Source organism: Pezoporus occidentalis, unplaced genomic scaffold (genome assembly GCF_034315485.1).
Source record: "Pezoporus occidentalis ecotype Australia unplaced genomic scaffold, CSIRO_AGI_Poc_V1 ctg158, whole genome shotgun sequence".
NCBI lineage: Eukaryota > Metazoa > Chordata > Aves > Psittaciformes > Psittacidae > Pezoporus > Pezoporus occidentalis.
The window spans coordinates 2,655,061-2,669,235 of NW_026913404.1; the positions used below are offsets into that span (position 1 = coordinate 2,655,061).

Genomic DNA, 14,175 nt, shown 5'->3' on the forward strand with positions numbered 1-14,175 from the left:
GTGAGGGTGGTTGCAGCAGGGTGTTCTCCCAGCTGCTCATGGTATTTAATGCAAGATATTAATTCCAAGAACTAGACTCTGACCTCAACTCCCCCCATCCCATGTTCTCACAGGCCCAGGGCAGTGTGACACAACTCACCGAAGTAAGACATGGAGCCACCTGTATTAAAAAAGTTTTTTATAAAAAAAAAAATTGCTACACTGTGTGTATCTGAACTGCTGCCGACTGCCACAGTAACTTCTAACCAGAGGAAAAGGCAGAGTCCAGTTCCAGTGTTCAATTCAGTGATGTCTCCTGCACGTCTTGTACCTTGGTATTTCAGTGGTGTTTGTCAAGGGAAGATGTTCTCATGTTCACAGGCTGAAGGAGATGTAGCCCAGGCTTGCTGAGCTGAGGTCAGTGGAGGTGGCCAGCACAGATTTTATCATTGGCAAGAGAAGCAGATGCTGCCCTTGCAGCTAAGGTGCCAATAGGAAGGCCTAAATTAAGGCTTTCAGTAAGAGACTGACTGCCCTTCCTGTGTTGCTGCCTGGGTCTAGTGTTCAAGCGAGTTGTGCTTTCCTTGAGGACATGTTAATGGAAACAGCAAGGAAGACTGTGCAAGACACAAAGTGAAGTGGAGGCAGCAGCTGGAGGAAGCAGTTCAACCACAGTTGCAGCAGAGACTAACAGTTCACAGAGATCACGTTACTGGAGCACTCGGCAGTAAAGCGTTAAGGCACAAAAGGAGGACTTTTTAGGGGAGGAAAACATGGCAGCTAGAGCCAGAGGCAATGGAGTTAAAAATTATCTGAGAGGTAGGTAAAACAGAAGCTCAGACCTGCAGTGAGCCTTCATTTACCTTGACTGTATCCATAAAAACCTTGTATCAGTGCAGCAAATGGTATATACATAGAAGAGGGAAGCACCAGCTAAGTGAGACAGTACCTGGCCAGAAGGAAAAGGCAGCACATCCTCAAAAAGGTCTTTCAAGTGGAAGAATTCAAACATAGTGTTCCAGCAAATAACTTGAGAACCAAAGTCCATTCCTTTCATTTATGGTACCAGGCCTCACAGCGAAGCAAGGACACGACAAGTTCATTCCTATCACCAAGGAATAACTGTTGAGGTATGACAGAAGTGAGCTATAACATTTCCTATGTGGAGAAGGATCTTAGTTTGCAGAGGATCAGACAACAGGGAATACTTTAAAAGGTAGTTATCAAGGAAGGAAGTGGCCCAGAAGTGAGCTACAGGTTACAAAAGGGACATAAGCAAAGTTGAGGGGAAGGGCTCTTTTTGGAGGTACTGACAATTATTCACTATCATCCCTGTATGGCTACAACAGAAACACTGATTCCAGAAATCTCAGAAAAGAGCATGAGGAAATCAGAGGCTGAAGAAGCCCAAGTTGACCCTTTCTTCACTGTGTTCTGCCACATTTTTCCTCTTGACTTGCCTTCTGTCACGCTTGCCTGTGCTAGGCCTAGCACAGGCTGACTGTAAACATGGTTCCAGGTAGTGAGGCGGGTATGGCTCCTTGCTCCTGGCACTGCCAGCAGACAGTGCTGAGGTAGGTTTCAGAGGTACTCCAAGGCTGCCTTCTAAAGAAGACATAGGACTGGCACTGTTGACAGAAGAGTAGCCTGAGCTCCCTTCCAGGTTAGAATTTCTTGGTGTTAGATATGCTGAAAGGCTCTGAGTGTCATCCAGCAGGTTTGCCTCGCCCAGGGGCACTGTGTGCCCACTCCACTCCACAGTTAGGTTGTCCTCATCGCTGGAGTCCTGACAGCAGTGCTCTGCAGGATCCATGTAAACCACTGTCATGTCCAGGATCCCACTGGGACTTGTCACTGCAGGATGGTGAAAGAAAAAAATTAGTTTTGATTTGGGCAACACCAAGCAGGCATTCAAGCAGAAAACAATCAACCGAGAGTGGAAATTTAATGTCTACCTACACATGGGAGGGTAGAGCACTAAAGTCACCCTCATTTCATGGAATGGTTTTGGTTGGAAGAGACCTTAAAGCTCATCCAGTGCCAATGCTCTGCCATGGGGAGGGACACCTTCCAATAGACCAGGTTGCTTCAAGCCCTGTCCAGCCTGGCCCTAAACACTGCCAGGGATGGGGCAGCCACAGCTTCTCCAGGCAACCTGTGCCAGTGCCTCACCACCCTCAGAGGGAAGAACTTCCTAGTGCCATATCTCACTCTCTCGTTTCATGTTAAAGCCATTCCTCCTTGTCTTATCACTACCTGCCCTTGTGAAAAGTCCCTTTCCAGTTAAAACAGAATCTTTTCTCCCCCCCCCCCCCGACTGTTTGGATAGCTACCAAGAGCTGTTTAGAAAATGAACAGCCAATCCTAAAGTCAGCAAGATTGATAATACAGCATGTCTAACTCAGTGGGACATCACATTTTGTCCACTATCAGCAGGACCTGCAAACAGGCTCCCTTTGAAATACTGAGCAGCTACAGACGCTTCATCACACTCTGAAGCAGTCTAGAGAAAGAGAACAGATATATACCTCTAAAATAGTTCAACAGTTATAACCACGGGGGAAGGGGGAGAGTTTTTCCAACTGGTCTTCAGCTGAAAGTTCAGGCTTCTGTTGCCTGAGAAACAGTTTTAAGCAAAGATAAAAAGACTGTTTTAATTCTCATCTGCTTTTATAAAGGAGAACAAACCCCTCACCATCTCCATCTCTCTCGCCTTCACTTTCCTGATCACCTTCATAACCAGAGCAGGAATCTAAACTCCAGTCTAGGAAGTTATCTAGAAGACTTTCCTCCTGGGTGGATAGCTCTGCTGTGGGTGTAGTCACAAAGCTGCCTCTGTCATCCTGAATGCTGTCTTCCCTCCTCCTGTAGCAAGGAAATCCACAAGTCACACATTAAAATCCAAGTCTTCTGTCTCTTTTCACAAGTATGATAAGGTAATTACAGAAAGATTTATCATATTTAAGAATGAAACCTCAGGATACCAGAGGAGGAAAAGCTCATGCTGATCTTCAGCAACATTTACAGTGAGGAGTTATACTGGCCTTTTAGTTCTCTTGCCAGAGGGAGAGCTTAGGAAAGTCTGAATTTCCACCACATTTGTATGCAAGGGATTGGGCTCTGGGTCCTCCTGTTTCACACCCAGCACTGAACAGAGCTGGCTGTAACTCATCATCTGAAAAATTGAAGAGCCAGTAAGAATTAGACCATGAGATTCCCATGAAGAATAAATAGCCAGGAGGAGGCTATTTATTTTCCAAGAGAAATCTATCCCAGTGAGTTCTTCCCACATGTACTCAAACAGAGCAGTTAACGTCCCACAGATCAAGGTTAAAGCTACCACTTTAGATATCTTCTCCAAAAGTCTGAAGTTAGAACCCACTTCCCATTATTTACAGCTTATCACATCCTGCTGTATGGTAGCTTTGCTCTGGGTATCAGACATCAGGAAAGACAGACCAAGAGCTCACTCACCTTCTCCTTGCCTATCTCTTCATAACGCTCATCCTCAAATCGTTGTTTCACTGCAGTTAAGGACACCTGCCTATAATCCTTTGGGACATCATCGTGGAAGCTGGAAAGAAATATTAAAGCCCTAATCTTAGAATGGATTATATGAAACAATATTAAGTGCTCCCAGCTCCCTCTGTCCATCTCAGCTCTGTGCTAAGGAAGTTGGTGTTTCAGCAGAGCTACTAGGCAGCTAGATAGGACACTTGGTTTCTAAGCATATAAGAATCTAATTCATTTTCTGTTCCTGAGAATAATCAAAATATTTGCCTTGTACTCTTGTAAAACGAGGTACTTGCGCTCCTGGAACTCCTTCTGAAGCTCCCCAATAAGCCAGTTTCAGTCTTCTGAAAATGAGCTGTTTGGCAAGCTGAAACCTGTGAAGCCTTGAGGAGCATAAAACCCAGAGCCACTACCAGATGGGAGAAATAGAAGAGCTGTCCCTGAACTGGCCCGTTTCCCCTTTGTGCCTTGTGTCAGGGGAAACATGGCAGTTTGCCAAAGCCACCTCTGCCACTGGGAAGGGCTGACCCTATTGGCGCAGCATGTCTGCGAGAGCTGGAATCCAAGTACAAATGTGCCCTCCCAGAGTTCCAAAATTATTACCACTTTTGGTAGAGGCTTAGGACACAGGGCAGGAGGTCTTCAAGGGAGAAACCAGTGCACTCAGACAGCTGGCTGGTCCAGGGGTGTGCTGGGAAGAGAACACACATTACAATTGCACAGAGCTTAGCAGTTTTGTAACCAGAGACATGTTTTTAAGTGGTAAAGATCATGATCTTTACAAGCTTATCCCTGTACGTAGTTCATAATTAGCTTCAAGGGTAGGTTTACCTGCCAAACTGAAGTTATACCTAAGTATAGAAATCTTAAGTCTCATTTAAACACAAAGTTTGCATAGTCTGACTCTTGTTCATTATAGCTATTAAGAGGTAACCAGGACTAAACTCAGCTCTTCATTCTGAAATCTTATACCCAGCCTCCTCCCCCAGCCAAGTGATTGGGACATATTGTCTAAAGACTAAGCAACCCCCAAAACCCTAAAGGCTTCCTAAAGAGACAAAGCAGGCTGACATTCCATGCTGAGCTCCACTTAAGGCTAGGTTTGTTACCTTGCCTGTGTAGTATCTTAGCCAGCAGCAGCGCTGCAGCTGCCACCTGAGCTGGAGAATACACACAAAGGCTTGTGTTTAAGAGTGACAGTTCGCAAATGAAGCTGTAAAGGTGAAGAGTTCTTCTCTCGAGTGAGACAATGTTTGACAATACATCTTTGTAGTCCACAATGGTAGGTATCTAGTGCAGAGAGGAGAACAGAGGTTGGGAATATAAGACAAGCACTGAGTATTTAGAACAGTTGTTTATAGGAGATGCTGTTCTCATTACATCATGACTTTGTTTGTTTTTCTAACTACTACACTGACATTGAAACATTCTCCAGTGAAAGAATAAATGGCTTAAGTTTTAATCTCTACAGAAAGGCAGAGGGTTTTGTATCTGCATGCTCTGAAATACAGATGGTCTCCACAGTTGTTAGAGAACACTCACATAAAACCAACCTCTTAGATAAGGAGAAGGGCTAATTGCAATAGCCTGACTTCACCAGCAGCCCAGGGGGTGAAATACTCTGTCCACTTTCCAAACTCACCCTTATCTTTCCTTCTAGGGCAGAAATGATCTCGCCCATCATTCGGACCAAGTCTTCATATTTGTAGGTGTTGTCTGTGAGCCACACAGCTTCCCGGATTGTCAGGATCTCTTTGCTGATGAAACTGCAGTAGGAACAGTCAGCCCCAGAAGAAAGTGAATGTGTAAACCTGTGCACTGATTTTTTTTTGTGGCAGATAAATGCACCCAAGATGACCAAAGGGTTAAACAACTTTGTAAGCTACTTTCCCAGGAAAGAAAGAACAGCAGCTCTTAATTTATTTCACCTTTAAGCTGGAACCACCTACTACAATGTTCAGAATTCCTCATTTATGAAACATTCCCTAGGTTAAGATGCAAGATATTAAGGAAACAATCACAGAAGAATAATTTTACACTACAACATGTGGTTCATCTCAACACAACAAACTATGCAACATCGCTGCTGCAGTTGTTCCTTATGAGTAACCCACTCATGCTAACGTGGCATGAAAGACTTCAGTTGCTGACTGAATGCATTTAGACCATATTTTTAAATATGAAAAATTCCACCACTATGGAGTTTTTCATATTTAAAAACATGTTCAAGGAGTTACATTGTGCCTCATTTGCAGTGATTGTGTTTGTATGTGAACACAGCTCAAGTCAATGTAGAAGAAAGACAAAGATTCTTTCTAGCACTTTTATTAGTAGGGGAGAGGAAGTTTGAGCTGCAGAAATGAATTTGAATGATCACAATAAGAGCCTCCGTTCACCAGTCAGAACCCTACCGTGTGCAAATGACCATGCAGGCTATTCCCAAAAGCTGGAGTCGAGCCCGAGGTACAGGTCTCATCTTCAAGTAACGATCCACACATCCCACTGTCATGTGAAGGCATAGGCTAGAGAAGTCTTTCATGGTAGCCACTTCCACCAGCCAGTCAATCAGGATGTACCTAGACAGGAAAGAGACATAATCTGCACAGTTAGAAGCCATTCAAAGCATGCTGAACAACCTCCCCATTCCTCATTACCAAGTCCCTTCTTCACTCCAAAGTTCCAAGCCAGAAAATTGCACCAAAAGAATTATCAGAAAAATGACATGCTGCACTGAGATAAGGATTTAAAACCAGAGGCCTGTTAGACTCTGAAGGTCAACAGGCTTAATGTGTCTGTGAAATGGAATTAGAAACTGTCCTATAATAGGTGCTTGCACAAGGAAAATGTAGGGCACATCAGTTGGGAGGCTAAATGCCACTTACAATAACTAGAGAGTAATTGTAAATCCAACAAGCCAAACAGTGCCTCCAGTTCTTGGTTAGTACTGACAAATGCAAGAACTTAGAGTCCAGAAAAAACTCTCACACCCTCATTTCAGGTCTTCATCAGGGCTTGAAATAAGGGCTTTGGTACTTCCTCTGTGAAATGCCGTGTGTTTCTCTGATTGTACATGATGCATCACAGAAGAGAAAAGCAAAAAACTTCTATCTTCCAACAGACCTTCTTGTAGATTTGTTTCCCTCTGCAGACATAGAGGGAAATAAGCAACAGATTCTGCTGTGTGGCTTGACTCCTGGATCTGAGTTTTTACCTCATTGTTTCATTCATTCCTTTCTGCACAATGAAGATACTTTGCTTGTTGATGGGAAGAGAAGCTTGAAAGATTTGAGACACTATTTCACTGGAAGATTTTGCTTCTAATCCTAGTTGGTTTCCATTACCACAAGCTTTGGCTAAAGCTATCTGTAGGAGAGAGAACACAAAAGAAAGTTTGTTGTTTCTTTTTTATCAAATGCAGACTAAAGCAGGACAGGATCCTGTAATTTTCCTGCTGAAATTAGAAAGCAAACATGACAAACTACTTGGATCAGTAGATCTTAAGTTTGGCTTCAACTTGAACACACATTATTTGGGGCAGGCTTTTAAGTGCATCAAAAGATGTGTCTTTACTCAGATTGTACTAGAGGCCAGCTGTCTTTTCCAAAAGACTGGGACCGACAGAGTAAATATACACACACAGAGATACTACTCAGCAATTTTGACCCTGCTTCTAAAGGGAGGAGTCTAAACCTACAGTGGCCACATAGAAAGACCAAATAAAGTCTGTTTTCCTGGAAAAGTCAGTCTTACCTGTGCTTCCCAGCAGCCCTTCGCTGCAAAGTCTCTTAGTTTCCTGAGACTTTGGAGGTATCTGCCAGGATCTGACATCTACAGAGAGGAATGCAAACAGATTTTAAACCCCATCACCTTTACACAATGAACAGGACTGTAGTACTAATATCCAGAGAAAAATCACGTCCTGTGGATTCTTGGATTAGTTCACAAACAGCCTGTTTCTCAACACGATGACAAGGCTGTTTCTAAGGACCTGGCTGCAATTCTTGTCCAAGGTCTCACAGGAATGAGACAGATCACTCGGGATTCCAACAGGAGAGCTTTGGCAGATTTGCTGATCATGCAAGCAGCTTCCCCTCTCCTGTTCCGCAGTGAGTCATATCATCACTAGCCAGCAGAGTCAGTAATAAAGGAACTCTGCTTGCATCTTGGCTACAACTGCTCGTAGACGCACTTTAAACACTGAGGCAGACACAAAGCTCATTTAAGATAGTTCTTGGTGCTCTCTTTGTTTATGAAGGAGGTAAGTTCTGAGGAACAGCAATTTCCTTCTGTGTACACTCATACATAACAGATCTAGAAGCTACAGGAAAGAAGCTGTTATGGGAAAAAAAAAAAAAAACACACTACTTACAGAAGCCTTTTTGTTGCTTTCCCAAAGGAGGTAGGAGCTGTTTAAACAACCCTCCTTGGAAGATTCTTCAAACATTTCGAGGGATTCTTTTCTTTTTTCTTCATCCTGAGAACAAAAGGCACAATGATATTTTTGCTGTCCAACCAACCAGATGCCAGGTCTCAATACTCCAGAACCCACTGAAAGCTACAGAGCAGAACCAACCAGTTACAAGTCCCCTTCACACTATGAGGGATGAGCTCCCACATCCACTCGGCGCTGCCACTGGAAGTTCCAGGAAGCCTGCAGTGGTTTCCCTCAGCAAGACAAAAACTTTTTGGCTTGTTTGCCACTGAAGAACTGGGTTGTTTTTTTGGATATGCATTATGACTGGAAGACTTCCTTTCAGACCTGAACACACTGCAAGCCCATGATCAAGCCAAAATTAATTTCACTGTTTGTAGAATCCAATAAACTAAGTTGATGATGTTCCTTTAAAAAAAAACAACAAATTAAACTCATGAGAGCAGAATTTCCTAACCTACTTGAGAAATATAAGAGCATTTGACTGATTATTTGTTTTTAAATCAAGGCAAGCAGCATTAGCACCACCGAAAAAAGGTACCTGAGCACATCAAACCAGAAACACTGCTCACCTCAAAGAGACTCAAGATCTTGGCCAAGCAGTGGAGAATAGATCCTTTTTCAGCCTGAAGAAAGCAATTGAGATAAAGTATTGTTAAAGATAAAGAACAGTGGCAATTTTTGCTAGTAATTCCAGAGTACAGTATTATTTGCCCTTCAATCATTCCTCCCCTTTCCTTTCCCCAATGTTTTGTTACCTATGAGACCTTACTGTCTCTCTCAGGAGACACAGTACAAGCCTCTGGCACTCATGATATACCACCAAGTGTGGTTTGGCAATAAATTCATTAAAATGATTGATCCACAGTCATTTAAGCAACAAGAGCATAGGAGCAACTTGGGGAAATAAAATACATTTTCTGAAATAACCAGATGCCTATGTTAAAGTCAAAGGCAGAAGGAAATCTTACTTTCTCCAACTGACACACTGCTTTGAGACTCTCATAGACCACAGCTTTACAACAGCTTCCACTCAGGGACCAGGGAGGACGGATGAAAAGCCAGATAAATGGAGCTGCAGACACATTCAGACGCTCTGCCAGGCTGAAGAAATGGGATGCCTTTAATCCGTTCACTTCCGCACGGCCCTCATCAGATATGGACACTGAACAAAACCAGCCGGAAATCATTTAGAGTTTATTCACAATGCCTGCTTAGGATTTAGTCAGGCCAAGTCAGACAAAAGGATAGAATTAGGTAAAGATTGATCAGCATCTTCCTTTTAGAGCCTTAAAAATCATGCAGATGGCAAGAAAAATCTCTCTGCAATCAGTCTTTAGGAATATAAAACCCTAAGTTGGGGAGGGAGGTGGTTCTGCAAATAGCAGCAGCCAAAGCAATGATAATTCCTGTTAGTAAACAAACTGGTACAAAAGCCACTTGCCTTGCAGGTACCCTCTGCAAGGAGTAAGCCTCTTCTCTTACATTTATCACATGAGGTAAATAACCAAGTCTGATCAGTTTATAAAGGAGAACTTCTAAAGATGAAATCACAAGCTATGCATTGACTTCTCTAGAAGAGCTGTGCACTATACTATCACTTAACACCTAGCAGTTTAGTGGCTAGTGCTAAAGCTGCACTGAAGAGGTGTCACAGTAAATGAGACCCAACCACCCACTGAACACAGAAGACTGGCCCTCCACTTCACTGCTGTAGAATTACGCACAAAACCACCAGTGTCTGAGATACAGGAGAAATAGCTTTGTAAGCAACCAGTAAAAGTGCCAGCTTTATGATGAGACAGTCTCATCTGTACCTACAAATAAGTCTGTAGCTCATCTACATTTCCTTCTGTTGTGCCATCTTCCCCAAAAACCTAAGTACAAGCTTCCACACTTACAGCCTTCATTGTACAGGTACGCTATGCCCAGCTTCACAGCAGCTTCGAAGTTACCCCTTTCAGCAGCCCTGAATGGGAAATAAAAAAGATACTTGAGGTTGACATCAGGAGGTGCCTCCAAGCCCACATTCTCAAGCAAGTTACTTCAGTGGAGGACAGGATGTCACCTGGTGATCAGCAACTGTAGAGTACTGTCACTACAGAAGTTAGACCCAAGTTACTCCGAGGCTTTTCTTGCTGCAATCCTTTTGTATGCCCCCATCCAGGATAATTTAACAATTCACAGGAATGGTTTCTCATTCCCATGCAACACCCGAAACAACAGAATGCAGTAACATCTTTTGGTTCCTGTACCCTCAAGGACATGCATCAAGCCCTTGAACTCCTCCCTTGCAAACTGATGTGCACATAAGCAGTCTTCTTCAGAAGGAACATAATACACACATAGTCTGAAGCAAAACAACTATCATGACATTTAAACTGAGAGATGCCCTTCAAATCAGGTGGATAGAGACATTCTCCATACTTTTTAAGCACATTCATCATCCTTTCAAGCCTTACTCATTTTAATACTGTAATGTGCCCATTTTTCAATACTTTTGTGAGCAAGAAGTGCACAAACCAATTTAGACTCAGAAATATGGTTATGCTCTTCAGCCTCTGATGTCACTTGCACATTCATATGAACACACCAGTAGCAGGTTTTAGTTAATGTGCTATCTTTCCTTAAATATTAGTGCCCTTAAAGAGAAATAACTTTGGTACATGTAATGGGCTCTGCTGCAGTTAGAGACAGCAGTTACAAGCTTCAATTTCAACATGAAATCAACAATCCTTTATCACCCTGAGCAAAGACTTCTACAGAAAGGGAAGGTCAGATCCTCCCACTGATAGTGAGGACTCACTGGAATTATGTATCTACCTTTAAAAAACAGCCTCTTCTATGAGGTCAGACAAATTCGATTCTTAAAGCTTACCTTTCAAACATCTTCAGATTGCTTGGAGACGGCCATATTTCTTGGAAACTTGCACATGCCCAAACACTAGCATGATTATCCACAAGGTATTTAAGATGTGAATGCACCTGCAAAGGGGCAGTGTAAATAAGAATTACTAAAATAAAAGGACCAACAGAAAAACAGTTCTTTGCAATTTGATTTCAGACAGGTATCAAATTAGTTACAAGTTACAACCCCATGCAATGCTACAGGCTTGAGGAAGAGCAGCTGGAAAGCTGCCCATGGAAAAGGACCTGGTGTGCTGATTGACGGAGCTGAACATGAGCAAGCTTGTGCCCCAGGCAGTCAAGAAGCCAACAGCACCCTGGCCTGTATCAGTACCATTGTGGCAGCAGAACCAGGGCAGTGATTGTTACCGTGTACTGGGCACTGGGTGAGCTTGCATCTTTAATCCTGTGTTCAGCCCGAGGCCCCTCACTACAAGAGAGACATTCTGGTGCTGGAGCAGGTTCGGAGAAGGGCAATGGAGCTGGTAAAGGGTCTGGAGCACAAGTGTGATGAGGAACTGCTGAGGGAAGTGGGGGGCTTTAGTCTGGAGATGAGAAGGCTTCAGGGAGGACCTTACTAGCCTCTACAAGTACCCGAAAGGAGGATGGAGCCAGGAGGTGGCTGGTCTCTGCTCCCAAGTAAAAAGGGTAGAACAAGAGGAAACAGCCTCATGTTGTGTCATGGGAGGGTTAGACTGGATATTACAAACAATTCCTTCCCCAAAGGGTGGTCAGGCATTAAAACAGGCTGTCCAGGGTATTGGTGGAATCACCATCCCCTGGAAGTGTTTACAAACTGTGTAGATGAGGCCCTTAATGATGTGATTTAGTGATGGCCTTGGCAGTGCTGGGGAATGGTTGGACTTGATGACCTTAAAGGTCTTTTCCAACCCAGCCGATTCCATGATTCTAATCATAACTTGTTACCTGTCTAATCCCCATTAAGGCCAGGCCAGGCCAAACCAGTTTGTTCAGCCACAGTCATCTAGTAGGACAATTCCCATAAAAAATTTACATAGAACACTCAAATGCTAATCTTCTTCAGACTGAGTCCTGAGAAATAAAACTGCTACTGGGGTAGCAAAAACCTAATTACTGCATGTATGATGCTTTGGTTCTCCTCAGGTTTACTCTGATATGAGAAGCCACCCTTCCCCCTGTGCAGTCCTGGCTCCTAAAGGCAGAGACCAGCCATGGTGCGGGACAGAGGGGAAGCAGTAGTGGACTCACAGCTCTGACTGAGAGGATGTCCTCAGCAGGAAGGCCTTTCAGAACGTGGAACAGAACATCCTCAGGCAGGCTTAACAACGTCAGGACTCGAGGCCGCTTTCTTACCCTTCGTTTTGAAGGGAAAGAAAAACATCTGGAACACCTACAGTGAATCACTAGAAAATAAAACCAGGAGACGCCTCTGTTAGTGATGGAACAGTACAAGCAGAAAATACAATACAGAGCACACATGTACCTAAATACATGTTTACTTCAGTACCTATTTACTGCAGCACAGGACACTTCTTCAAACATATTAATCACAGAAGTTTAAAATGGGTCATATAATGCTGTAAGACTGAGCCACAGAGCAGCAAGTGCCCCCTTCAATTTAGTTAATTAAGCTGAGAGGCTCAGAAGGGATGGCTCATGCTTGAGTTCTCTTCACCAAAAAACCCTTCATGCTCGTTTGACTGTGTTTAGTTAACCTGTCACTACTGCAACTTCACTTACCTACCACAAGCTCAACTTTTCTTTCCCAGTTGATAGCAGTCACAAACTGCAGAGCCCACAGACAGTTTATTCAAAGCAGAATTGATGCATCAGACTCAATTACTTAATACTGGGATTTCAGTTTGCAAAGTGGAGGTCAGCTGGGTTGTCAGCAGGTTCCTTAACAGGAGCCTGCAAATTCCTAAAGGGTCCATGAACCATGGCTACCACTGAGCTAATACATGTTTTCCTGTTCCTACATGCTATTAACGTCCTTGGCACATCAGGTTTAATGAAATGAACCACCAGCCTGACACAAAATAGCACCCAGTATCTCACAAGCAGCACGTTACCGTTTACCTGTCTTTGATTAAAAAAGCTATTCCCATGAAAATACAAGGTTTTAGATGTGTGCAAGGCAGAACACTGCTGCCTTTGCATCCACTTCCACTTTCTGGAACAAACTTCAGCACCACTATTGCCATGGAAAAGGAAGGGACTTCCACACTGGTATGCCAGCTATACCAAAATGAACATCCAAATAACTGGGGGGCATGGGGTACTTGGGTAACTCAGGGATGAGAAAATTTAGTTTCAAAGGCCAGGAAGTCGCAAAAGAAAATTCTCAAGTGGCTGCCTCCCCAAACCAGAGTGGTTGGGGCTGGAAGAGCCCTGCGGAGCTCACCCAGCTGGGTCCAGGTTTGGAAACCTGCAGATTCCACAACTTGCACCGTCTTGAGCCTAAAGCTTGCTTTTTCCTGTGCTTAAATGGGCTTCCCACCTATCCATTTGAGCCCAGCAGCCGAGATCCATCTTACCGGCAGCTCCATCGTAACCCACATTCCTCAATATCCACTTGCGGAGCTGGAAGCGCTAAAGCGCTTCTCGCTAGGTACTGCCGCGGCTCCTCCAGCGAGGCTGAGGGAAAAGCGCGGCCCCACTCACCGACACCCCGGCGAGGCGGCAGAACCCTGAGCAGCGCGGCCCGGGTTGACCGGAGCCCCCCGGCCCCTTCTCCCCCGCCAATATCCCCTTTCCCGCCGCCGCTGTTTGAATTTCGGCGCGCAGCCGCCACCGCTGCCGCCGGCCTCTCAGCTCGCCCGAGAGCCGCAGCGGAGCCCGCGCAATGCCCGCTCCCCCGGGGCGCAGCTCTCCCACTCCCACCGCCTTCAGAGAGAGCCCAGAGAGGGGTGAGGGACCCGCGGAGCGGCCGGCGCTCCTCAGAGCTGCAGAGGATGGAGGGAAAGGGAGGAAGCAGCACCCCGGAGCAAGCGGGCCGGCACGCACTCACCGCCCGCCTTCATCGCAGTGCGTCCCCAGACACCGAGCAGACACCAGCACCCGCCGCTCCCGGAACGGCTCCGGCTGAGGGACGCCGGGGAAGGGGGGGGCGGGGCAGAACCGGCCGCCGCAGGGCGGGGCTTCCAGCGAGAGGCCACGCCCCCGCCCTCCGGCCGCGCCCTCCACTTGCCTCTCAGCGAGGGACAAAGAAGGCTCTGGCGGCGCGCCCCGCCCAGGCGACGCCCCCTGAGGCCGCCTCCCGCCCGCGATTGGCTCTGCTCTGCTGAGCGACGCCTACCGGCAGCGCGCACTTTTTTTTTAAACACAGCAGACGTCGTGATTGGCTGGAAGGCCGACGGGGG

At 45.2% G+C, this 14,175-nt stretch overlaps 1 protein-coding gene across 2 annotated transcripts; it reads right to left on the reverse strand.

Annotated features, from left to right (window-relative positions):
• Nucleotides 1–163: 163 nt before the first annotated feature.
• CCNF (cyclin F) lies at nucleotides 164–13,885 on the reverse strand. 2 transcript variants are annotated; one of them, XM_062612000.1, is made up of 17 exons: nucleotides 13,824–13,885; nucleotides 12,062–12,216; nucleotides 10,803–10,909; nucleotides 9,826–9,893; nucleotides 8,896–9,089; nucleotides 8,497–8,550; nucleotides 7,862–7,966; nucleotides 7,243–7,320; nucleotides 6,704–6,855; nucleotides 5,904–6,068; nucleotides 5,135–5,258; nucleotides 4,602–4,782; nucleotides 4,096–4,183; nucleotides 3,454–3,553; nucleotides 3,024–3,154; nucleotides 2,675–2,844; nucleotides 164–1,833 (listed from the first exon to the last, which is right to left on the reverse strand). In XM_062612000.1, exons 1-17 carry the CDS (start codon nucleotides 13,834–13,836, stop codon nucleotides 1,370–1,372), a joined length of 2,349 nt encoding a protein of 782 aa, XP_062467984.1. In that variant the 5' UTR covers nucleotides 13,837–13,885; the 3' UTR covers nucleotides 164–1,369. The 2 variants fall into 2 exon arrangements, with proteins under 2 accessions (XP_062467984.1, XP_062467985.1); XM_062612001.1 differs by lacking the exon at nucleotides 13,824–13,885 and adding an exon at nucleotides 13,389–13,523.
• Between the last annotated feature and the right edge of the window lie 290 nt (nucleotides 13,886–14,175).